We start from the raw sequence: 26999 nt of genomic DNA on the forward strand, positions 1-26999 counted from the left end.
GCTTTCTAGGCTACGTCTAGTCTCTGACCCCAGTGTGTTTCTCCCTCTGAGGCCTCTAATGGTTTATTTTATGTTGAACCTGATTTTTTTCTTTTTTTTTTTCTTTACTCACAGTGATTGAGAATATACATTTTCCCAATGTGCTGCTCTTTTCTTGCCTTATTACTGAGTACTTTTATAGCAGTGTTTCCCACTGGTTTTAGTTCAAGCCCGTCTAGAACAGAGCGACACAAACAACATGTAGGTTTGAACTGTCAAGAGCATGGTGCTCTGAGAACCAAAGACCTAACATTTTCCTTTTACAGTTGTCAGAGCCTGGTTGGGCTAACCAGGGGGACTGGAGGGAGTTGTATCTTGGGACATGGGGGAAGGTGAAGGGCAGCGTGGCGGGATAATAAGGTTTCTTGCTTGGGCCTCCAGCAGACTGACAGATACAGCCCAGAGCAGCAGTGTCAGAACTTTGTCACAGACGACAAAAGTGAGCAACATGCATTTTAGAAGCAAAATATTCTTCTGTCACACTTGATTTAAAGTGTTATTGTGTCGTTCATTACTTCTTGGTTTTAAAGAAAATGTAGTTATGACTGTTGCTATCTGTCAATGATAATAACATATATATTGTTCGTCATTGACCATTAACAAAGCTTTTCAAAAGCATCAATCCTGATATTATTATAAACGTGTAAGCATATTATTATTATTATATATTTACATGAAATTTCCCCTTGGGGATTAATAAAGTATATATTCATTCATTCATATTAATGGATGAATATTTAGTTTGACTAATCATGTCAGCTGTACAAAATATTATAAAAAATACTTTGTTTTTTCAACTTTCAAGTCATTCATCAAACCAAACTAGCAAACATTTGTAAATTAGAGCTTGTAGATTTATTTATTTTTGCTTAGGTTTTAAAAAGGTTTTCATCAGTAAGATTACAGGGGTGTCAAACTCATTTTAGTGAAGGGGCCACATGCTGCCCATGTTGATCTTGAGTGGGCCAGACCAGTAAAATCATAGCATAATAACGCATACATAACGACAATATTTATCTATGTTTAAATCATTGGTGAAGGTTTTTGGATGCTAAACCCTATTTTACGGTCTTTGTACAATAAACTAGAAACAAAGACCAAAAATTCAGACATCAGCCCACTGTTTATCTGCCTGGGCTCTCCTCTGCAGATTACGGGATTACGGGTCCAGTCCACTCCGACCCGGTCCAGCACTTCAACGAGAGCGCTAAAAATGTAATTCGCTGTAGTGGTGTCTGTCATGGGTATCAACTCAAGGAACTCCTCGGTGACCGCCAAAAGTATTCATTTCAGCTCTAATATTATCAGACATGGTTATAATTATAATGGAGGTTGCCTTGTGGTTGTTTAATAATATGATGATTCATTGAAAGAAAATTGCTTGATCATGAATGGGAAATCATCTAAAAATGCCAGCTCTAATGTAATTGTATTTTCTCACTGTAGACTGTCATTTTCCCCCCAAACAGTCTCATGTTTGTTTCCTCACCACAAGACCAATAGGGAGTGAAATGGTTCTGCGCTTCTTGGTGTATTTGTTGCAACGAGAGGCTGTCTGTGGTTTCTGTGGAAAGTTTGGTTTTGCGCCACTCTGGCCTTCGATTAATCCTGGCTCATTTTATTGAATAAACACAGTTTGTAGAATTATCCTTTGCCATGTTCGCCCAGAATTCATAGTCTACTGAATCATATGCCATCATGTATTGTAAACACACAAGTTTATACTTCGCCTTAAGATGTTTACTCCCGCAGCCTTGTTGTGGTTTACAGTGGACTCGGCCTACAGAGCTTTGTTTACCACGCTTAAAATATTTTATGAAGCAGAATAATGATGAAACTTGTGTAAGGTGAGGGTGATCATACTTGTCTCTGTCATTGTTGGATTTTAGTTGTGAAGGAGTGAACTCCTGATTTGAAGGTACAGATTAAAGTTGAACGCAGTTCTTAATGAACTGCGCCAGTTGTTGTCCATCTGTTGGGGCAGGACTGAGGTTGTGCCCTCCTCTCTACCTTAATTAAATTGTCTGATGGGAGGAGCCTACAAAGTGCAATCTGGCTGGTCTGCTGGTCTGCAGACACTGTTGCAGGAATTACCAGCTGCTTCTGGCCTCCCATCAGCTGGGGTAACAATGGTCACCCTGGACAATAATTGGATAAGATTCCCTCTGTTGTATTATTCAGGAGCCATCCTCCTCGCTTGGGTCTTAATGCTCAGCCCTTAGTGGTTTCTCTTTTTTCTTCTGTTTGATGTAAAACAGTTGCTCATCCTGTTACTGTGTTTTGTTGTAGCTTCTGTTGGGGTGTGACCTGGCACTGATAGATTGGAACTTAAAGAGACACTCCTTCATTTTGTGAAATATGATTTTTAGCTGTCTTACCCACAGTCACAATATGAATTGCATCTGTGTGTTTTCAGATACTGAAGTTCTGTGACATTGTTTAGCCTAGCTTCGCACAAATAGTTAGAACAAGGGTCAATGGTGAGCCAACATTTAAAAAGCAATTTAATATGTCATTGACCACAGAAGACATTACGCGGTTGTTTTCCAAGACTAAGTAGTACTGTGAAATTGACTTGACAACTTGACATATACAATGTGTTGTTTTGACCTTCTAAAAGTGAAACAAGACTAAGGGTCTACAGCGACACCAGAAGCTCTGTGAGCATGTAAATATGCACATAGGGCCTTTAAGCTAAATGCTAATGTCAGCATACTAACATGTGCACAATGGAAATGCTTCCATGCTGACTTGGATTAAGTATAATGATTAACAAGTTCACCATCTTAGCCTAGTGTGTTAGCCACATACGCTTCCAGTGGTCTCTCTAGTTTTGTTCTTAGCCTCAATGCATAGGGAGGTAACAGATATCTACTCTACTACTTTATCGAACTTCAATTGCAAACAAGTGTATTTTCCAAAGTGTCAGCGTATCCGTTTGAGAACACTGGGTGAAAACATTGTTTCATAAAGTTTGTATACAAACCTGAATCCGGTTGCTGTCTTTGGTTAGGTTTTTAGGAAGGACATGTCATCACTGGATGCTGTTTCCCATTTGCTTTGCCCAGCACAAAGATCAACATTTGCAGAGCTCAGACATGTGTTGCAAAACAAACCTTTACTTTAAACATTATGTTTGGTGAGAGGTGTGTCCTCACAGTCAGACTCTGGTGTCTGCTTTGTTTTTCTGTGGACCATTGCATGCAGAGACCACCTAAAGATAGTATGTCTGTTAGTTTGAACCTAATCCTCTTCACTTGTATTGTTCCGTCATCACAACAGATAAATCTGTCAGCAGAGCAGAAAAGACACCGACTAGCCAAGAAACCCAGCCAGGACTGGGCAGGTCCCAGTTACCCCCTTTAATACCATTTGATAAGCTGCTATGAAAGAGCTACCTTTTCTCATTTCGCCTAGAAGCTTTTAGGTAGGTGTGTTGATGGGAGGGTTAAGAGAGGGGTTAAACCAAGCTCAGTGACTGAGACCCAATTGATTAGGCATGGAAACTGCTGGCAAAGTACAGAAAGACAGTCATAATGAAGTCTTTCCACAAACACAGATTTGAGTCTTTTCTCATTATGTTAAAGGTAAAGTGTGTGTGTGTGTGTGTGTGTGTGTGTGTGTGCGTGTGTGTGTGTGATCGGGGAGCAGTTGCCTCAGCAGCGGGCATGAATGACAGATGAAGAGCTTATCTGTAATTTGGTAAAGAACTTCTCTCTCAATGTGTTCAGACTTGTTGGCAACTTCCCATGTGCAGAACAAAAGCGATGTGAAGTGGCTGGATTTTTGTGCTGTCACATCACTGAGGAGCCTGTAACCTCATTAGGTGTAGGAGTGACCTGCAGTGTAACACGGCCCTCTGCCGTTGTGTGAAGAAGGCCTTCCATCAGCAGCTCCCCTCCAACTCCTTTCCTCCCTGTCGACCCAGGAACAAGCATGCCTGAAAGTCAGCGCTCGCTCCTGGCTTTGTACTTGTTGATTTATAAGACACTGTAGCAACAGCATCTGACCTACTGCCAATTACTCTATCATCACAGGAGCACAGGACCTAACTATTTACATGTGTTCATAAATCTCATGCACTTGACTGGCCTTTTCCGCTACTAGGTTCGTTTGTAATTTTCTTTGTTAAGTAAAGTGAGAAAAAAAGAATGTAACTTAAAAATGAAATGAACCAATGGGCTTAACTTAACACAAAAATAAATGTAATGATTACAAACATATATAGCATGTAATATAGTAATTTTAACCAATGTCCTCGTTCATGACACAACTGCGGATTTTGTTTATAAGACATTATGTGAAAACTTTTGCCGGTTTAGTTTACCAAAAAGTCCTCATTGATTAGAGAAAGGAAGAATTTGTGGCAGGGTTGTTTACCTAATAAAGCTTAAAGGGGTGTAGACTATTAATAAAAAAAGAAGAAGTCGGGCTTACTTATTAGACCGTAATAAAGGAAATACTAAACTTCTACAAAAGTTATTATGTGGACATAAAAAACCTGTATGTCCACATAATAGCATGATGTTGAAATAATCAGTTTGATTGTGCAACAATAAATGTGTTCCTTGTAGTTTAACTTGAGTTACAGGGCGACTTTAGATACCGTCTCTGAGTGATCAGGAAGTCAAATTACATTAACATCTTCACATTATCTTTTTTACATTTCAGTTCAAATGGGCCACATTTGAATGATTACAGATATATATTTTTACCGTGATGTTTACAGGAATATTTATTTCCAAGTGCCCTCCTAAAATATATTGGCTTGTACTTCTTCTTTTAATGTAAAATGAATAAGACACAGAGAAAATGATCATTTGAAAAGGGCCTTTATAGAGCCAAAACACCACTCTGAGATTGGGCCATTTAGTCAAAAACACTGAATGTTGTAAGACAACTTTTTGAGTTACTAGAAGTGTTAGAGGACATTTTCTCTGTTTCACTTAGTCCGTGGTCATCCGTTGAGACCACCACGGTGCTAACTGGAGCCTGCAGAGCGTTTGCCTTCCACTGAAACTTGACTGTTGTAGGGCGGAGCCGGGTTGTTCACTTTTGAGATTAAACAGGAATACTTTTGGGATCACTTTGTTTCAGATTTCAATCCCTCGCCCCTGTTGGAGAAAGAGCGGTTCCCTCTCTGGTGAGAGCCATGTAATCCCCTGTCCAGCCTGTGGCCTGTTGTCCCCTGACTGTACCGCTGCTTCACCATCGCTCTCTCTTTCTCTGTTCTTACCTCAACAGAACAATGCCGACCAAGTGGCCTTCCAAGTAGGCGGCGGCCTGTCGGCTCTGGAACAAATTCTGCAGGTCGTCACTGCGGCTTCCACACCCACTGCAGTTCCTCGTATTCCTCTCAAGTGAGTACTGTTACCAAATTGAAATAGATATAAATATATTTGAATTGACGTAAAGGAAACACTTGTTTAAAAGTAAATGGTGATAAAACAAAAATAATTCTTGCTCTGCCTTAAGTTTATTATCATGACTTGTAATCAAGTTTCTGATTCAAGCCAGCAGGGTGAGCTGTCTCTTTAGCTTATAATGGGAACAGTTTGATTTCTGAAACTCTGACCAGTTGTTGTTTAGATCAGTCAGCCATGAGTGGATGTGATCTAAATTAAGGTTCATTGTCAGAATGGGAACTAGTGTGGAGTGATATTCCCTGTGAGTCTGTGTCTATGAACGATCTATAATGGACTGCACCTGCATCCCGACCCTTAAAGGTGGATTAGAATACATTTCAGGCAGTTTTGAAGGAATAGAGATAGTATTGGCAGATTTTTTTTTTTTTGCATTTCTGATTGTGTTTACAAAAGGTAACGGACAGGTAGACTACATACTGCTTAATCTAGTCTAGTGTCTATTTTGAGCTATTTATTCACAAGGCCTCAAACAGCTGTCTTTCTTCCCAGTGACTTCTCTTTGAATGTATCCTTTCTCTGACCCTACTGACAACAGACTTCTTTATTTCCTCTCTTGTTTTTTTTGCAAATGCCCAAAGTGAGTGAGCTAATCTCAACTAACCAACTTTATCATTGTTTATAACCGTTTCATCTCAATAAATATCCTCAAAATGTATTAATGAGTAACAGCGGTGCCCTTCTAGAAATTGAGAGCATTTCCATTTCCGTAATCAATTTGTGCTCATTCTTTTCTCTCGAAACACAAAAAGCACACGTGTCCCATCTATCATTTAGAGTGCAGAGTATTTTTGAGTTGTGGGTCTGGTGTTTGCATGGCCTGCCAGTAGATAACCTCAGAGAGGCTGCCGTACTCAGTAGTGGGACTCTGTAATGGACTCGAATGGCCTTGCACTCCCATTCATTAGCATTTACTGGTCTCTGAATCTCTGCTAATGGACAAATGCTTCTTATATTTATAAGGCTTTTAAAGGGCATCACATGTATATTGATTTTTTTTTTTCTACTCTCTCTTCCTCAATCATTGTAATCTGAGGGAATTTCAAGCAGACTTCTGAATTTAAAGAAATGTTATTATCTTGAATGGAAAGACTGTCTTCTTCGTGTTTGTTTGCACATCTGTGCATGACTTAAGTGCACACAATATCTCCTCGGTTTCTAAGACATCTTCTTGACACGCTGTGGTGAAGGAACAGGAGATGAAGATTAGGCCCTTGTGTTTCTACCCTCTGCACACCAGCCCATTCAAGCTGGGGAGTGAGTTATAGATCATTCTAAAAGAATGGTCTTGAACTAAACCTTTCCCACATGGCTAAACGGGTTTCTCTGCAGAGGAGTTTTACACAAGCATGAGATTAGCAGTAGTCACACTACGGTATATTCAAGGCCTAATAGGTTATTTCAGTAGCTTGTTTAGAATCAAGCTTAATACCTCAGTTCACCAGCTTGCCTGTCAGTTCACCCTGCACTGCTAATACTGCTGGACCCTTGAGAGTTTGCCAGCTGAGAGCCGAGAACTAAACCGGAGATAAGCCCTTGATGAACACATCAATCCAGCACTATGGAGACGTTCATGCTGACCACATATATTCTATGCAAGATGTTCTGTAGTGTAGATTTATTTAGTGTAGCTTTTGCCATCGTGAATTTATTTAGGTATTACATTACAGCTATAGGCTACAACTGTGTGTAAATAAAAAAAAGCTCTTTTAATTTCATGAATCCAAACAATTCTTTATTTTTCATTTTTGTAAACCTTGTAAAGTGCAAGAGAGGCCACACTTTAACCTTGGGATGCACCTCAGTCAGGTCAGTGTAGTTGAGAGTGGGTGACGAGATGCAACACAAGGACGCTGCCCGACTGTCTACTTATCACTATCAATCATCTGGATGGCTGTGTGGCCTAATGGGCTGCTATGTAGACGCTCGCCCCAGAGTGCGCTACATTATCTGTTTACAGCGATGCCTCCGTATTGATCACCTCCTCCTACTAGATAAGCTGAGTGATTTACAAAAAAAGGCAGCTGCGGAGATGCTCCTGCCATATCTCTCCCCGGGGAGGCTGATTCCATATTGTTACCATTACATTAATGAGCTAATTCCTCTGCGAGGCTCCACTAATGTCCTGGTGTAACCCTGTGGTCACTGGAATGTCTAGATCAGGGTTTATGCTGCCACTTTCATTGGCTTCAGCTGTAGAGATGATATCACGCACAATGACATCCAAAATGTTTGCATGCAAATAAAAGTATTTTATTTTATTAGTTAATTAGCTTTTCATTATGTTAATTAATTTTCTTGAGGATTCATATCCATGGCCTTTTTAATATGCTGAAAACACTCGTTGCCATTGTTAAACATATTTATATGTCTCTTAATAAGACAAATTAATTTGTAAATATTCCCATTATAAACTGATTTTTTTCTTTTTCTTTAATCGACTAATCATTTAAACAGGTATTTTATATTTAAGTCTCCTTAATAACTGAAAACAATAATTTGATTAATAATTTGAGATCTAACTATATTTAGTGTTGTACTGTGTGAAGTATACCCATCATATGTACCAGAGATATACAGTGTATATAATCACTTTTATGAAGTTAAAGCTGTTTTATCCTAGACGATAAAATAAATAAAGGGACCACATCTTGTTTGCATTTCAGTAGTTAATTTGGATGGAAGAATCATTTTTGTCTTTCCGTTATGAACTGCATATTAGTTATATTAGCTAGTTAAACCCAAACTCATTGTCAAAGATGTGTAGTATCTTTAGTTGGCTTTCCCTTGTGTCTTCCAATAGGGGTCACTGAAGAGAAGACCTCTGTATTGTTTGTAAATGGTCTCAGCACTAGACCCCATCTGCCTGTACACAACTTATGCTTTTAAACAACAAACAGAACAAAACAAACGTCTATAAAAATATGTAGAGCTAAAAAATTTATTAAAAAGTAATATTTTGGTCATAATGTACATTGACACATTCTATTCCTTTAAAAAGAAGAGCTGTGAAGGTAATCTCCTGTGAAGGATTTTAGGGGTCTTTGGACATTGAGTGTTAACCCAATTTGTATTTCCACCACTGTCTCACATGACCTGGTGTATCCTGTGAAATCAGACCTGCTACCTGTGGTTTTATTTCAGGATGTTTTCCACCATTTGTGAGTGTGTGTTTCTGCACACACTTTTGCTCCTGTCCGTGATGCTGTGTGACTGCTCATCAGATTTCTCCCCTTCATAGCTGGCCAGTGTGGAACGACAGCAAGAGTAGATGTCTTGGAAGCACTCAGGGTATCAGAGAGTCAACAGCAGAATCAAATTAAATGTCATTTAGATAGAAGTGAATGAAGGGATTGTTTGACAGCACAAGGAAATGGATTTGCCTCCTCACCTTTTATTTTGGCTTAGGATTCTTTTTCTTCCCCTGAACACAAATTTACCCTGTTTAAGAAGAAGGGACTCAACCCGATCTGGAAGTTGGTCAGATTTCTGCAACGTCGCTCCAGTCAGGCTTGACTGCGCACATAGGAAACACACAGAGAGGGCGAGAAATGTGAGACTCAGGTTGAGGAGCACTGATCTCAGGCTTGATAAGTGAAGGCAGTGACAAATAGCATAAAGACCCTTTTACATGCTTGTTGTCAACTGAATTGAGAGTTGGCCATTTTCTATAATAAAGGGCTTTATGTTGAAGGATGGACTAAATCCATAACCATATGTCTTTGTAAGGAAAACCTTAATCATGGGTTTTACAATTAACAATGCAGTGAAATCTGGATGCTTTTTGAGTCCTGTTGTGGACAAATACTGATCGTCAGGAATAGTTTATTCTTTGCCTTTTCCCCCCCCCCGAGCTGTGTCTATCAGCCTTTACCAAAATGAATTAAGTGATATTTGAAAATGAAGGTTGAAATTCAGAGTCAGTTGCGCACCCAATCCCCCCCACACCCAAGCCTCCACCTTATCATGCATGGGCCTGATGGCCACCCAGGCAGTGTCCCCAGAGGGGTGAGAGGATCAGATGTGCTCCATCCCTCTAACTCTTGGCCTCATTTCTCTATGGATCTGAATAGCCTTGCAGGTAAATTGGTATTCCTTGGCTGTGTGAGGTTAAGCTGGCTGATGTAGATAGGCTGATTACATTGTTCATTATTCGCATCTCACTTCCATTCTCAAGTCCAACTTCAATGCAGAATTGATATAATAAGAGTGATCGTGCACTGAATGTATAGTGGTTGTGGTCATTTTGGGAAACTGTGAAGCACAATCTCTCAGAGTAATGAAAACCCTTAGTGGTGGAGGTGGAGGAATTTTGTCTGCTCAGATAGACTGGCACACATCAGACTCTACACAGTTTTTGTGCAACATGAGACAGGGTGGTGTGGCACTTTACCAAATTGTTCTACAAAATCTTTGACTGGAGCTGTCATGACGGGTATTGAGATAGTGAGAATCCCAGGGAGGCGGACTATCAGGTGTCGTGCTCATCAAGCTCAATTAGGTGGGAGGAAACCAAAGACAGATCATTGTGATGGCTCATTGTACAAGCCGGTGTAAGGGCATAACTCAAACATGCCTTTGACAGCCTCCTCATTTGTTCAGGGACGACCAAAGACGAGCCTAATTAGTTGTGTTACAAAGCAATTTTATGCTCATTACATGAGCAGTTGAGGGAGTCGATTGTAAAGCCAGAGGGCCCGATCTGTCTTGACAGAAGTCAAGTGGTTTAATTAGAATACACTTGTCGGTTTATAAGGAAAATACAACCATGCCTTGAGTTAAAACTCTCAAAGCCCGAATATCACTAGTGTGCAATACTACTTTCCTATTTGTATTTTTTTGTACTAAAATCTAACCTTATTCTTCAAAGCTCAGCTTTTAGAGTTCCCTGTTTATACTCTAAAGTAGTATGTGACAAGGGGATCACTCTCAGGAAGCATTACATCATCTGCAGAACATGAACAAACTGCATTTGAAAACTTCGTTCAAAATGTGTTGTAGATAGACAGTTAAAAGTGCCTTAACATAAAAAATAAAAAATAAAATTTGATGTACACACATTTCCCATAATTTAATTACAAAGTCATGTTTATGGCAAAGGTGCCATGTGGAAACTGCCTGTATCAAATGTAACACACAATATGTTTTGTTAGGAGAAATGTTTGCATTTTTTTATTCAGCTGATCTAAAACTTCTCTAAATCTTTATGAGAAGTTCAGAGTTCAAAGTAGATAACCGCTGTTGAATATCCCATTATAGCGTCTTGCATGGCAGCATTCCAAGAAGGATTGAAGCTGTTATAAAAGAAATGGTGACACTACAGCTCCCGGGTATACTTTACGTTAAAAAAACATTTATAAGGAAGAGAGCATCAAATCTCAGTTGTCACAGGTGTAACCTGACTACTACCATTGAGCAAGATGAACTCTATCTGGCTGTGTAGAAAACAGCTCTTTGACAGTAATCAAGTCAGTCGTGCCTAGTCATTTTTATCTCTGATAGGTCATATGATATCCCCGCTATTGTGCTCTACTTTACTTAACAGGCACATGACCTTAAATACCAGGATAGTGACTTAAAGTACCTAAAGTAGCTCTTGTCCTTTTGAAAAATGTACATGTCAGTTACCACAGCTTGAATTTCATAAGCTGTTTGAAAACATTAAATTATAAAACGGTATTTGAGGAAAAAGTAGTTGAGTTGTCATTTTGGTATTTGCATAGAAGCTGATCTTTGTCCCATGTTCACTGGAAAACGAGAGTCCTGATGCAGCATGGCTGGAAACAGTACAGTTCGGTTGGGATCTCATGTTACTTCACCTCTTGCTTCACACAAACTGCTCAATCAGTGCACTTAAACATTATGGTTTAACTTTTTCCGCTGTCTTTATGCTTTAATAAAATTACTGTCAATATAGCTGCCATATAGGACATTAACAATTTGCAAGAGGGCTCTGCTCTGTTATTGGTTTCAGGTTGACGGAAGTAAGCTTTGATGTCAGATTTGGACACTATCCGATCACTAAAATATAGTGCTTCTCACATTAACACCATATTCCACGTCTGACAGCTGTACTCCGCTATGTCAATAATGATGCAGCAAAACGACTGAACACTGGCACATGCCGAGCAAGGAATAGAGGAAGTTATCGACAGACTTGGGTCTGCCTTGGCCTAATCTATATTCCTTTCCTATGCCAGCGTGGTTTGACCGAAAACGTGCAGCAGATGTGAAGGTTTCAGTAGATATCAAAATGTTTACCAGTTGAAATAAACACAGCCTACTTTAGGCACTGGAGAGGCAGATTCCTTTCCTCCAGCAAGCAGATAGGACACGCCATTCTGCCAATGGCTAAAATATACAGTTGTCAGAAAATATTAACTGATGAAACGGGAGCGAGGGGGAGTAGTAGTCACAGCAGAACGATGACCAGTTATCTGAGGCATTAATCTTCTCTGGGGTTTGTTTTAGAGCAGAGGCATGCTGACTGCTTCAGCACTGAGGAGCTGCTGAGAGGAGTAGCGTTATCTCTCCGGCGGAAATGCTGAGCTATCTCAACCAAGATGGGACTGATATTGCGCTCAGCTCCTCTGAAGGTGGCTGTAGTGAGGGGAGTGTCCACATAAGTAGCTGATATGAGTGTTTTATTCCTCAAATCGCCTTCCTTACTCGCGCTGTCAGTGAGATATGCTTTTGACTTGTGAAGACAAACTGCACCCTTAAAGAACCACAAATACAGAAGAGTGTGTTTGGTTTCCTGATGACTGCAGATAGTCTTGTCAGTGCCCAGGGCTAGACATTTACATCCCAGTAATAGTGTTTCTTTAACGGATTGCAAGGGGAGTAGCAGCCTGCCTTGAGGTGTGTTTTTGTTTTAGTTTTACTTGTGATCAATAACCATTTGTCATCTTTCTGTGTTAGATCCCTCTGTGCTGCTATAAATACCTACTACCTGGCATGTTCCTGCTGCCCCGCCAGCTGCTCCTATGTGCTGTTTAGCAACAAGATAGCTCTCCTCATGGACCTGCTGCTGCATCAGCTAACAGTAAGTGTACGCGTCCCAGCACATTACGAGACATTATTCAGGGCGTGATCAAGTATTTCTAGCGAAGCCACACACTTATTTAGCCTTTTTATTAAACCTTCCTTGTTTTCTTTACATTAATTTGTTGATATACAGTGCTTTGACCGCTGAGAAAACTCTGCCTTTTTGCTCGTGTCGGTTCTTGCCACAGTGTTAATGAAAGACAGAGCAAGACACAAGCCAGCGAGTAACAAAGCATTTGCCCAGCCTCTCCACAGATGCCTCCCGACTGAGGGAATGTGAGAGCGCAGGCTGCATTGCGGCGACATGTCAGCCCATATCCTTCAGCACTCTGTAAGAAGGACTGTAAACATCAGCCCACTCCAACATCTAACGGTGGCGGCTCGCTGGGGCCGCCTACACTCACAACACAGACAGGACAAGGCACAGGGTTGTGGTACATGCATGAACTCTTCTGGGGCTTCCTTCTCCAGTGAGTGAGTTCCAATCCAAAGAAGTCATATTTCCTTAGGGCACACAGGGAGAGGTTAGCCTGTTTGGTTCGGTTTATATAAAACATATCCCAGCAGCTGCTCTGCTGACTGACATATCCAACAGCACTGCAGGAGACAAACTAACTGTTCTCCATGTGTCCAATGCAGATTAAGAATTAGGTTAAAAACGTATTCATGTTTTGATAAATTGTAATTTAATTTACAAGTGAGACAATAAAGTTTTCAAATTCCGTACAGCTTTCATTTTGTTAGTTTTTTATTTGTATTGCTTGGCTGAGTGTGTATTCATGTGTATGTCTATGTTCTGGTATGCGTGTGTGTGTAAGCAATAGCGTAAAGCAGTGGGGGTTGCACTGCCATATGAGCATGTACCCTTTTAATTAGATTTGTGGAGAATGTCGGTGGATTTACCTATGCTGTCAGCGTGCACCCCAACCATTAGACCAAATGAGAAGGTTTTACCTATGCAAGGTTTTCCACGTTATGCAGTAGCACTATATTTTAACAGGGTCCTCTGCTTGTGTGTTTAATGTGAATTAAAAGAGAAATGCTTGGCTGACAACCCTATTTCATTTTGTTCTACAGCCTTTTTAAATGGGCTTTATCTGTCACCATGCAGCTTGTGCTTGGAACATCTTTACTTGTTTACCCCAGCTTTTGTTGTTGTTTGTGTGGCTGAGAAAATGCCTTAAACAGCTACTGTATGCCTTTACTGTAGCTACTACAAATAACACACATGTTTTCTGCTGCTTTTTGGCCTGAAGCTGGTGAATATTCTCACTAAACTGTAATGTGCAAACAATGTGGGAAAATCACTTTTGCAAATCAAAAATGGGTTATTTAACATTAGCCTCTGCGTTGAATTGTCATTAATGTGCATGCTGAATTTTAAATGGACCTCTCTTTTGTTTATTGTTATTATATTGACATTGTGTCTAATGACATTTGGATACTGTCAGATTTCTGCATTAGAGCATGATGTTTTTTCAAAGAACACAGTTTTGATTATTATTATTATTAATATCATTATTATTATTACTTCCATTCTTGCAGCTGTATGTCCCAGATGAGGACAAATCTATTTTTGGGCGCAGTGTGAACAAACAAGTCTTTGAGGGTTTGACGACAGGGTTGCTGCAGACCATTGCTACCATCCTGGGGTCCCTGTGGCCGCATATCTCTGAGTCTGGACAAGTCGAAAACACATGGATTTCCTCCCCAGATGCCAAGGTCAAGAGCTCTGCCACAGAGTCCTTCAACACACGCACACAAGACTTAATCAGGTATTTTCCTTCCTATGCTCTGTACCACTGACACTGTTTCTCCTCCTCCTATATGGCACCTCTTTTCTCATTTCACAACCTTTTTACCTTCTTTAGTACATCCCTCCTCCACTTCTCTTCACTGGGTTGAGAGTTGGTCAACCTCTGATATCCTCAGCAGCGTGCCTTATGTAAAGAATTGGCTGACAAAATGTCAGATCTCTTGGAAATGGTCCAACTGGTGTCTTGTTAGAATGGGAGTAGTGTGAGAATGAGGGTGTATTCTGGCATTCTTCCAGCTTGTACTTTTTCCACACATTCAGCACCACATTTCAAGTAAAATCCGTTTTAGGGGGAGGGCACAAAGTAGCATAAACAAAGAGCACTTCCAAAGCTTTGAAAGGCCTCCTTGAACCTGGCGTTGGAGCTGGCCATGTGGGTCTGGGTTGTAGGAGTTGGGGCTGTGTTGGAGAAATGTGGGCTGTGAGGAAAGGCAGGCCCGGCCTGATGAAGCCTTGTGGAAGAGTGCAGTCTTTCCACCACCCCTCCCACAAGCCATGATTCATCTGGACGGAGCAGCTGCACAGGCCCACCACTCTCATCCACTGACCCAGTCGTAACCCTGGAGACAGGCGAGGGCCTGAGAAAAATGGTGTCGTCAGACTGGTAATCCCAAGTACGAGCACAAGATTTACATCTACTGCCTTGTATAATGTATATGCTAGTGAGGACAAAAGATCAAAACATTTTTAGCTTTTGCAACACTCTCCCATTATGCAAACCCATATATCACGTAGAGAGGAGATCGCCATTTCCTTTCCTCTTTTTACCAGTTTCTCAGTTTGGCTCCTGGTGCTTTTAGTTCCTTATCATTGTTATAAATGTTGAGACAACGAGTGGCAAGTTCGACCACCAGGCAGGTTGTCAAACAGAGAGCAGGCATTGTACAAATCAGTCGGTGTGAGGAAAGATCCTTTCAACCCACGTAAAGCTGTGGAAGAGGATCAAGTCAAAACAATGGGGCTTGGTTCAAGTGTCAAATGACCTGCAGTGGAGGTTGAAAACGGTCATAATCACCTGTTTTGAGAGGACCTCAATGAGTGACACTTCAAACAAAAAAGGTATGCGAAAGAAGCAAAAAGTCAAGACGTGATTAGTTGAGGATCTATGGCTTCACAGTGACCACATCAGCTACTAGAAAGCCTTGATTGGCAGCTGTAGTGTTGTGTAGATTTGTGTAAGCTGATGGTGCCGGAGCGAAGCCCAAAGGTCCAAGAATACCGGAGCTGTGAGAAGATGGCCCCAGGTTAGAACACTGTCAAGGGCCCAGAGCTGGGCTGGCACAGGGGCCACAACAACCCTCTAATGACACTATTAGCAGTGATTTGTGGCTGAAAGAGTACAGGGAACATGATCATGAGACCTGTCATTGGCAAAGACAAATTGGAGATATCGCAGTAATAGCAGGGGTGGGGGGCTTAGGTGAGGTATCTGTTTTCAGTTGCAGTGCTGTGGAAGTATGCACAATAAAGGCCTTTGTTTGCCTGTGTGAGATAAGCTTTTTTTTATAAAGGAAGTCTTCCATAGTACATTTGGGGGAAATTATATTAACTACTGCATGTTTTTTCTTATCTTGTGTGTTTCTTTCAGCTATGTAGTAAACATGGGTTTGATTGACAAGCTGTACGGGTGCTTCTTGTCGATCCAAGGGCCTGTAGACGAGCATCCTAAGATGTCTGCTTTCCTCCAGCAAGCCTCAGCTCTGATGCACAGCATGTGTAAGCTGTGTTTTGTCGTGACTGGACGGTGAGCAATTTCTCTTACACATGTGATCTCTTGAGCTTCCTCTGACAAACACACAATCACTTTTCTGTCAGTTCTATAATGTCACAAGGATCCATAAAGACAAGGTTCCTGGTTCCTCAAACAAAGACTGTGGTTCCTCTACAATCAGCCAGCAGGTCGTTTCCTCCAGCCAGCTAGCTGGCTAAGCTGTCGTTACTGCAGATAGAGATAGGCATCTACTTGACCCAGTGCTCTGTCACTCACCATAAACCTTAGCCTGCAGCGTGGGGGGAGCCCACCCACGTGTGCTACAGTGACCTCCACTCAGAGAGGTTCAGTGGCGCCGCTGACAGAGGCGACGCACACAGTCACACCAAGGGACATCAGTATCCAAATTCCTCACTTAAAAGGAAAATAAATGCTGACCACGGTAGCAAGGAGATATGCTTTGATGTTGTGCATTACAATACAATTTTAACTGATACAAGCTTTATACATTGTAATTGTCTTGCAGAATCTAGGTATCAATCAAGCCAATTAGGTTTTATTTCATAATAACCCCACCACTTGGCAGGACATTACTCCATGATATCCTCATTGCGTTTGAAGTGTCGCCCAGTGTACTCCTGCTCTACCTTGCAGCTGGCAAGGTAGAGCAGCAACAATGACCAGCTGCTTCACACCAGCAAAGTAGAAGATAGCTACGGCAGTTTGTCACTGAATATCTGTGAGAAAACATAGTGTCAGACTTTGCAGGTTTAATGAGACCAGTGTTATGATCAATACAGCAGCCAGCGAGCTTTTGCTCTGCCAAGTTTCTCCGTGTATATAAGAATGCTCAATGGGTTTGAAGAATATTTTGGCCATGCCAGTTGCTGTGTCAGGGGATTATAATGGCATTAGGAGGCTGTGTTCTTGCCTAGCAGCATATTTCACGCAGAGCCTGTTGGCTAACATCAAGTATCAGCATGCGCTGTAGGTTCCATCCAGAGGTCACACACCCTCCTTTCTTCATGGCTGCAAATCATAGCTGGTGCTGCTGCAGTAGTCTTAAATTGTCTGTCTGTACTAGCCGAGGGTTTTCACCATAGTCTTCTGCGTTGCTGCTGAAAAGAATGTATAACATTGATGCATTCATATCACATTTTCTTTATATCATTGCATAGTCAAAATAATGCAGTAATGTTGAGTGTGGGGTCTAGTTGACCCTACAGGTACTGATATGATTAGATAATACTTTTCAACTTATTTCATGTTGTTAAAATGTTGTAATTGTTCATTTTCTATGATTAGATTATTCACTTAAATCTCTATCTTTTGAGATCCTAGCATGACAACTTTTCTTTACGAAAAATGATAACTGAGACCTTTTCTCCATCCTGTGAAGTTTTTTTAATTTAATGTACCTCCTCTTTCCAAGCAGCATTATTCCTGGCTTTGTTGTTAATTGAGGTTCAATGAAAGGATATGTTACTGATCCCTTAACCAACAAGGTGGCATCTTGTTGGAACCAAACAAACATATCACCTTGAATCCTCTCAAGCGAGCCTTGATTAAATGTGTTGGAGCACTCAGCACCTTGTCAGGCAGCTCTGTACAATCCGCCAGCTTGAAGTAGCTGCCATGAGCTTCACGTCATGGCTTTACTATGTTTACTGTAGCTGGAGAGGGATCGGAAAAGAGACAATCTTAAATCTTGAATGTCCCACTCTTCAGCTGCACCCAAACTGGCTGGCAGTGAATTTTACCAGTTAAGTTAAAAAAGTTAAACCAATTGGACGCTCGTCGCATGCAAAGACTAATACAACTTATTCCATAAATAAACAGAAGCAAATGAGGAGCATAAGATGCACTTAAGGAGCAGCTGTGATCCAACATGTCAATATGCAGCACATGTTAAAGTCTGCTTTTCCACTTGCAGCAGTCCGTCATTAAAGTCAGTTAATACAGCAGCACGAACAGGGTATCTCCTATCTAAAGGGAACGTCATCTATAAGCGCTTGTCTGAGTAAATCTAGAAGCCGTCGAGGTCTAGACTGTTGTGCAGTTATTTCTTATTTAAAATTGCATGACACCAGCAGCATAAAGGCACAAATAAAGACCTAAATGTTACAAGGTGTGACCAAGTATCATATCTGTGTGTATTTATTCATGAGCACTTAACATTTCTTTTTTGGTTTCGCTGACCACACACACACACTTACCCTCTCCTCCTCTCCAGTGCTCCCAGTATATTTGACAATAAACGCCAGGACCCGACTGGATTGACGGCCCTGCTGCAGTCCACAGACCTGGTGGGAGTGGTGCACACTCTGTATTGTATCCTGCTGCACAGTTTCTCGCCAGAGTCTTCTTCCCAGAGTCAGGAGCCCTACGGCCCCGGGGTCATCCAGGTGGCTTTGCAAGGCATCCGCTTCCTCAACAGTTTTGCCCTGCTTGACCTATCCGCCTTCCAGGTATCATCCAAAATATTCAGTTTTCACTTTTACAAATATAGAAATTCTTAAAGATCGAGCAGATTTAGCTATTGATGAGAGAAGAGAAGTGTGTGTGTGTGTGTGTGTGTGTGTGTGTGTGTGTGTGTGTGTGTGTGTGTGTGTGTGTGTATTTTTCAATTCTGCATCTGATGTTTGTTTGTTTGAGCATTTTTCCATATTGTAGATATTTTATTATACCATATATATTTTATTGAAAAATATTCACAGCACACTTAAAGGAATAGCTGGTACCTTTGCATTAACAAACTGGTATTTGAATAAACAGTACAAAGAGCAATTTAAATGGCATGTCCCTCATCACATGTGGCAACATTTCCTACAAATATTTAAATGATTCTCCCTGGATTTAATTTTTTTTAATTTTAACTGATGCTAGTTCCTTTGTTAAGATCCATTAGAAGAGGAGTTACTCTCCTTAGGACAAAGCTGACCTGTGGACATAAACACGGCTGCCCTCTGACCCCGGGTCAGTGGTTGGGGTTGAACAGAGCCCGGTGGGTCAGCAGTTAGGATGGCGCACGAGTGATTATCACTGTATGCAGGGCCGTACATTACCCACCCTGAGGAGGAGGGGGCGACAGCTTCACTGTGCTAAGTCACCACAAAGACGGAAAGGCACGAGAGCAAGCAAGAATGCTGTTAATTATTTTAATGTCTTGTGGTAATTACTTTGAAGCAGCTTCCTCTCGGGCAACTAAAAACAGCTGGAAATGAAAGCATTTCACTGCCGGAGTTTTATGAACATTTTAAATAATGTTTCTTTTTTTTTTTTTTTTTTGTCCGACTGTTGTAATCACCTTGTGTTTCACATTACCTGCATAGCACTGGCTAATAGGTGTTGCGGGGGATGGATGATCCGAATACAGGCCTTGATGCGCTCTGCTGCCACATCAGCTTCCAATAATTTGTTTAGAAAGGAATTTTGAAAGGGTTCAGTGCCGTATGAATAACATGGTTATGCAGTGGTTGCATTTTGGCAAAATAAGCAGCAACAAATCAGTGATTCCCGAAAAAAGAAATGTGAAAGAAGGAACAGTCTTTTCAAACGGAGTTGTTTTATTTTTTTTAATCTAAATTTATTTCATCATTGCTAAATAAAAAAATTGGTTCCATTTGACAGCTGCTTACATGGTTCAGTGAGTTTAAAATGTTGCCTGCATGCAGAAGTTATAAGGCCTTAAAACAGTCTTTAGCTTCTCAGGTATTGTTGCATTTATGGATGTTACAATGCTAACACACCCAAACTTCCAGTGGAATAGTGATGATCTTATGGTGCTCCGTCACACTGACATGTTTAATAAATACTGTCTGTGAGATGGTCCTAGCATCTCATTTCTGAGCGGGATTGGGGTGTTTTGCGGAGGCACCCCGTTTGAGTTGCTTATACTCTTACACCATGTATGTTCATTCATTACTTTGTATTGTTATTGTATTGAGCTCTTTGTAATCACAATGTTTGTCTTAATTTACTGTAAAACATGCTAACATGTCTTGTCTGTGACCTGCCAGTCTGTTCTAGGAGCTGAGGGCCTGTCTCTAGCTTTCCGACACATCGTCAGCTCCCTGATCTGGTACTGTACCCAGCATTCCTCTCAGGAGCTTCTGCACGAAGTCATTATCTGTGTGGGATACTTTACTGTGAACCACTCGGACAACCAGGTAAACTTGCTTGAACCTGCACTGACTGCACAGAAATGTATTCATTTTTTTTCAGTTTAACAAAACCAAACTACTCTTTTTAAATAGTTTAAACTAGTTAAAGATGTAACTTACAATTGCTTTTGTTATTTATCAATTGACCAATTATCGGCGATCGTTTCATTCATTGTCAAAGTTCTTTTTTTTAAATGTCAATTTTAATTCCCCATAACTTAAGTTACTTCAAAAAAAAAATTCAAACAGTCTCAAACCTTAAATTACTCAAAGTTTACTTATACATATGGACACATTGAGCATAAAATGCTCATAACATGAGAATATGGAATCAAGTAATTGATTATCAAAATAGTTGACGATAATGGTTTTGGGTTTACCTAGTAATAAATCAAGCTGCTTAACGTTTCATTTGCTAAAATTGTAATGGATACATTTTCTGTCAATCTGCTAATTGTCAATTGTTTAATTGTTTCAGGACAAGTTGCATTTAATTCTTTCAATTGTGAAAAGCTGTCTGCTGAGTTAAGAAGAACCCGATAATATCATGTTACTATTGATCTGTTCCTGTATAATTTGTCAGAAAAAGGGTGTAGTTTTGTAATTATAACAAAAAGCACCTGTTCAAAGATTCATGACTTGGCACCTTCTTGCTCTGGGTCTGTGTGTCGCTCATTGTGCCACAGAGTGACCCATTGTTCCTTCCTGGTAAAGCAGAGCAGCGTGCTGGCCCCGGTGTTACAACTACTTAGGGACTCTGTGGAAGTGAGCAGGATGTGATGGAGCAGACCTGGCTGCTATGTAATTGGCTGTCATGCATGGCCCGTCTACCGGGCCCCTGATTAGACATGCTACAGTTGGCTGGGCTTTGATTATGTTAAGCCTGACCCACACAGGCAGCCGCCACAGCATCAGTCTCAAACCTCTGATATGTCATTTATGTCCGCACGGTAGCAGTCAACCCCCATAAAAACTATTTATAGGCTGATTACGGATTCTCTTTTACCAGATTTATTTTACTTCTAATTAAAGGGACTTCCACCATGGACTCATGGTGCTTTCTGCTCTGCTCCTATGCAATTTAATTATTCTGATGTACAGAATTAGCATCTGTTGGTCATTGGAGATTACATTTGCATATTATATTGAATAATTGAATGAGGACTGAAAATTAAATTAAGAGGGTGACAGATGATTCGTCTTTGAACACTCACAGCGACGTTAACGGGGCAGTCACACTTGACTGTACTTGGTGAAAAAACATGTTGCTAATTTGATGCAAAATTCACAACCTTGATACTGCCTATAAGAAAGTCAAAAAATCCTCTTACATGCTTACTAGTTAAGGATTTAGTTTGAAAGAAATATCATATTTAAGTATATATTGTCAGGAAACAAGATCCCACACAACCTCCACACACGCAGAGTTGATCTTTGCCAGTAGTCCAGTTCCTGGAATGCGTCCACTCAGTTCCGCACCAAGATGGATGGCGTTAAGGAGAATATTTAGAGCAGCTTGGGCTTTTCTCAATCTAATGTAAGCATTGGCAGAACACAAAAGCAGCCCAACCCGAGGCCTGTGCGTTGGTGGAGACTGCTGATTCACTGTCGGCACACCAGCTTTTGTATATATGTACACGTGCATACATGCATATAGAATTAAGGCTGAACTTTGAAGCAGCAGTTTATATGTAGTGATGTATTCCCTCTGCTCTGAGGGCATGAATAATTTACCTTGTCACACAAAAAGCCATTGGTAGAGTGACATATGTATGCTTGTGTGGTTTTTAAGTGTTTCTCTGCTTGTGGGGGCCACTGAGCCATGTAGCCATATGTTTCATTGTCTCTTGAAAGCATCCCCAGAGACCTTTTGACAACAACAAAAAAGCAAAAGAAATGGCACGTATTTTGCAACTGACAAGTAACTGCACTTCCTTTTCCCCTGAAGAGGTATGTGCCGGTAATCTCCTTGTCTGTGAATGCAGTGATTCATTTGTGAATCATCCGTGGTGATGATCTGTTGAATCTCTGAGCTGACGAGATTTTAATTGTAAACTGTTGACATGTTAACCCACCTGATTCCTGCTTGCTCCTTAGAAAGACACGAGCAGTGTGGAAATCTTAAAGAAAACTTTGCATTTTTTTCAGTACATGGAAAATGGCCACACACACGCAAGCAGAGTAAGCGACACGCACACAAACACACGAATGCACACAGAAGTGGGTCTAATTTCAGGTAGCGTATAGACGTTTTTGAAGTGTAATGGTATCGTTTTCCCTGCACTGGCTCATGAGACCTGACTCCTCTATGCTTATATTTCGTAAACATTCTCTTTATACCTGTAAGCATCACAAGCGCTGTGGATCACCTCTAGACTTCACATCCCACATACATCTCTAGAGCTCTGCCTTATCTGTGAGGTCATTCCTCTTCTTCCCATTCTCTACAAGGGCGTTTCCACTGCCCCGCAGGCCCAAGACGAGCTTTAGGCCTGTAATTCCTGTTAACCTGATGTTGAAACGCTGCCTTCAGCAGTCCATTACAGCCAAGACAACCAAGCCCTCACTGCCTGCAGGGTAAGTGCAGCTCCTGCAGACCATAGGGAGCCAGCACCAGGGAATGCACACAGTGTATCACACAGCGGAGTAAACAAAGGCAGAGTAACACAGACAGACGCACTCTCCACTGACTGGCAAGAGAGAGCCTGATTGTTAGCTCTGTAGATGATTTACACTCTGCTTCAAGGGTGAGCGCAGGTCCAACTGACTTTAAGTGAAGCTGAGGACATTTTTATCCCTGCAGACCTTTCAGTGAGGAGTTTCCATTTGTCTGTAACACTGTCATCAGGTTAGTTTCAGAGCAGAATTATCAGCAGTAAAGATCTGGAGTGGAATGACAGCGTCAGCTCATAGAGATAAATAAAGAGTTATTAAGCTTCATTGTGTAAACAGCAGTATTTTTTTATGGGATTTTAAAACAACTGACAGTTGCCTTAAAAGTCAAGTTGGTGTGTCTATGTCAATGTCTGCTTCGCCAGGATCTAATTGTTCAAAGGTAATTTACACAGCGTCCTGTGCACGTCTCAATCAGCCATTGTAAATGTTGTAAAGAGGCACCAAGCAGTTATTTGGCTAACTTTGTTTTGTGGCGCATGCTGTGCTGCTCGTCTTATCAGTAAGGCAGTTCCACTCTGATGGATCTGGTTTGTATTGTGGATTCGGTGTCAGATATATGGCCCTGCTCTGACGCTGTTCTTCCTGAGGTGTTGTCTAGACGTTACAGGGAAGGGAGATTATTCTACACATTCAAGATCGTCGCTTGTCTTCTGTGTGTAATTAGAAATGTATGAGATTTGTATCCTGTATTTGTCTTATACAGCAGTGCTGCAGCCTCATGCACACAGCCTGACTATTCTATTTGAGGTTGTGCTTTATTGCACGGCGGGAAAATGACCGCCTCTTGTTTCTCTTCTCCGTTCTTAAATCTGCTTTAACTTTGGTTTTCTGCTTCGACGCTGGGTTTTCCCAAGAATTTGTTTGCGTTTCAGAACATTAACTTTACACACTCTTTGTTGTCATTGTGGACAGTGAGGAAGTTATGTAATGGAGGCGTCATAAAACTCGGCACTGTTTGAAAATGCCAGGTCTCTGAACTTAAGAAAGAACAGAGCAGCCAAGACACTTGAGTTTTTACTGGGTCTGCGTTATACGCGAGCCAGATGCATGTGTTCAGATGCTTGTTGTTAGTTTTATGATGTCAGGCTTTGAGCTGCAGATACTTCAGCTGAGCTGGGAGAGGCAACGCTGCGGCATAATCTCTAGTTGGAAACCATTTTGGGCTCTGGTGTTGCTCTTCACCTGGTAGAGGCGTGGAAAGTTGGCAGGAGACTGTAACATCCATACTCTTCCTGCCACCAGGTTTGTTTTATGTCTTTCTGCGTCGTCAGGCACTTGAGGGTGGACAATTTGTTTAGGCAGCTGAAGATGGAACTGTGCGTAGTGGAGGATTATGAGATTGCTAAGTGATTTGTGGGTTGGATCTTCTCGGAGCCCAAGCTCAAATATCCAACACTTGCTTTGGTGTTAAATTATGATACCTAAACCATAAATATTCTGCACTAAAATCCAAGAATAAATATATTCTTTAGCTTTTTCTTCTTTTTTGGTTTTGGCTTCCTGATGAATTCAGCTGCATAAATCCCTCCCCGATGCCAGTTTTTCTTTGGTCAATGTTGCAACAGATGAGATAAATATGATGAGGATTTAATGGAAAGTAGCATGAAAATGCTAAAACTACATGCAGTGAAAATAAACAGCTCTACTTTTGAAAACAGCCAGAGCTTGCCTTTCTTTCTTTTTTTCTTCCGTGAGTGGATGAATTTGTCCGAGTCCCACATTCCTCTGTGAAAAACACTTATTGAGTCAGTGAAACTGTGGGGATGTAGTTCTTCCACTGTTACGCACACACATTCACAGCACTGTCTGCATCTTAATACTCCAGACTATTATTTAATGCAATACACAAACACACCAGAGCAAAAATTAACACTCACATTTCAGGTTGACAAATGCAGTGCTCTCCACATTTTTAAGTATTTGTAATGCATTAAAGTTTAGATTGTTTGACCTATCCATATGGATCCTTTAAACAAAGCATGATAGGAAGTGGCACTGTTTTGTGTCCCTTTGAACGCCGCTGTAGAGGGCCGCTCTGAGAAGCTTCACCTTGAACTGATAAAAGCGATGAATTATCGCTTTGTTTATCCTGCTGTTGAAACTTGGAGTGCATTATCAAAGGAGAAGCCAATGGAAGAGTATTAGAGAGTGTATTTTTAAAATCTTGTAAATCTCGTGAATTTATGTCACCATGACTTGGGGACCTCACCTTGCCCTTCTGGTTTCTATTGGCATTGAGCCCCCAGACCCGTAGTCTGTAACTGTAAAGTAGTCCCTCGTTTTTTTTCCAGCCAGGATTTAGCATGCTGACCCCCTGGCTCTCGGAGGCGTGCTCATGGTCTTCTCAGGCTCAGGGGAGATGACCAGAGCATTAGGCCAGGACCCCTTCATTTGCAGCAGTCCCCTTTCTAATCAAATAAGGCTGGGAGTGATTTGGTTTTAATACTGGTGGCCCGGATGTGATGGTGTGTGTGATTGACAGGCTGTGATGAAGAGCAGGGTGAAAATACCATTAATGGTATTGCTCATTTCTCAAAGTGGGGGTGGCCACACTGTTGGTGGAGGTTTGCTCACCCTGCCTTTCACCCGCCACCCCACCCCTTCATTCCCCCTGTTGCACTTTGAATGCCCTCTCAACCTGAGCTTCCCTCCTACGTAGCGGTAACAAGCTTTTGCACTGATTCTTTGCTTCAGTGTTGCTCAGAGAGCTTAACAGATAACTTGAAAGTGAAGTTTTAACCACTAATAATTACATTGGTTCACATTTCCCTCTCATGGTACAGCATATCTGCTGTTGCTATTGGTACAAAGAAAGAACAAAACACCCCATCATTGTGTTTTATAGCCCATAATTGCATGGTGGGAGGCTGTGCCCCCCAGGTCTCCTCCTAATGGCTGTTTGTGTGTTGTTTTAGTGGCAGATTTACATGTGGGAGGGACAGTGTGGTGATTTACAACCAACAGTGCCACTGACTGGCCACCTGACTGGCTTAGTGACTGACTGGCCTTGCTCCATGTGTGTTCCAGGTGATAGTGCAGTCTGGCCGCCAGCCCAGCGTGCTGCAGAAACTGTGTCAGCTGCCCTTCCAGTACTTCAGCCACCCGCGCCTCATCCGGGTGCTCTTCCCCTCCCTCATCTCGGCCTGCTACAACAACTCCCAAAACAAGGTCATCCTGCAGCAGGAGATGAGCTGTGTCCTGCTGGCTACATTCATTCAGGTAAATATATAACATGGTGGCACATACAGTAGATGTATGCACATACATAGATCATAGTTTTTCACACAGATGTACCGTAAGTGAGACAATTCATTGGTTTCAATATTCAAGCCAATGGCATGTGAATGGGGCATCAAAAAACAGGCTATAAAAATTATATATATTCAAGGACATACTAGTGATCAAAAACATGCTCTTTGGCTTGACAGTTTCATGCCTGTAAATAAAACATCCAAACGCACAAAAAATGTCTTTCAAATCAGAGGGGAACCTCTTTGCCTCGGCTGATTAACAGTTGCTCATCTTGGCCCCGGTGAATTTGCAACAGCCTGGCTTTTACAAAGATAAACGGCTTCCTTCACAGTGGATTTACCTGCCACTGCTTCGACTCCCAGTAAACAGCTTGTCTCCTTCATCTTCCTCTGACAACCCGCCCCTCACTACTCTGCAACCACCACTGTTTAGACACCGATTAACTTCCATTCAAAGGGAGACAAGCTATTGTCGTTTCTTTCAAACAAAGCAATAACGCATGGTGTCTTGCCCCGCTGCCCTCATTGTTGAGTTAACCTCAAGAACATTCCTCGGAGGGAAACAGTTTGATCCTGTATGGTTCTTCATCACCCGTTATACTAAACACATTATGACACTCTTGATTAGAAAATACAATACGATGTAGTGGCAACTTCTAAATAATATTTGTATTTTTTGTGATTAGATAAGACCAATTGAACTGTACACACAACACTACTACCTGCAGTATACCGTTAAATCAAGCACTGATGCTTGTGTTGATTCCCCTAGGACTGTGCTGCAAATGAGAAAGATTCAGAAAACAAAATAAAGCACGGAGGTAAGTTATTCTGATAAATGCATAACAACAAATTGGATGAATTGTTTTTATT

The 26999-nt window shown here is 41.3% G+C and overlaps 1 protein-coding gene across 1 annotated transcript in view; it reads left to right on the forward strand.

Moving 5' to 3' along the window:
* scaper (S-phase cyclin A-associated protein in the ER) overlaps window positions 1–26999 on the forward strand; it is a 46133-nt gene that overhangs the window by 18178 nt on the left and 956 nt on the right. Inside the window, exons 19-26 of the mRNA XM_079223468.1 lie at window positions 5284–5399; window positions 12384–12507; window positions 14055–14284; window positions 15914–16069; window positions 18270–18504; window positions 20056–20205; window positions 25903–26094; window positions 26899–26947. Coding sequence (XP_079079594.1) covers window positions 5284–5399; window positions 12384–12507; window positions 14055–14284; window positions 15914–16069; window positions 18270–18504; window positions 20056–20205; window positions 25903–26094; window positions 26899–26947 — 1252 coding nt within the window. The remainder of the gene's footprint in view (window positions 1–5283; window positions 5400–12383; window positions 12508–14054; window positions 14285–15913; window positions 16070–18269; window positions 18505–20055; window positions 20206–25902; window positions 26095–26898; window positions 26948–26999) is intronic.

The sequence above is a fragment of the Taurulus bubalis genome (assembly GCF_910589615.1).
Source record: "Taurulus bubalis genome assembly, chromosome: 9".
NCBI lineage: Eukaryota > Metazoa > Chordata > Actinopteri > Perciformes > Cottidae > Taurulus > Taurulus bubalis.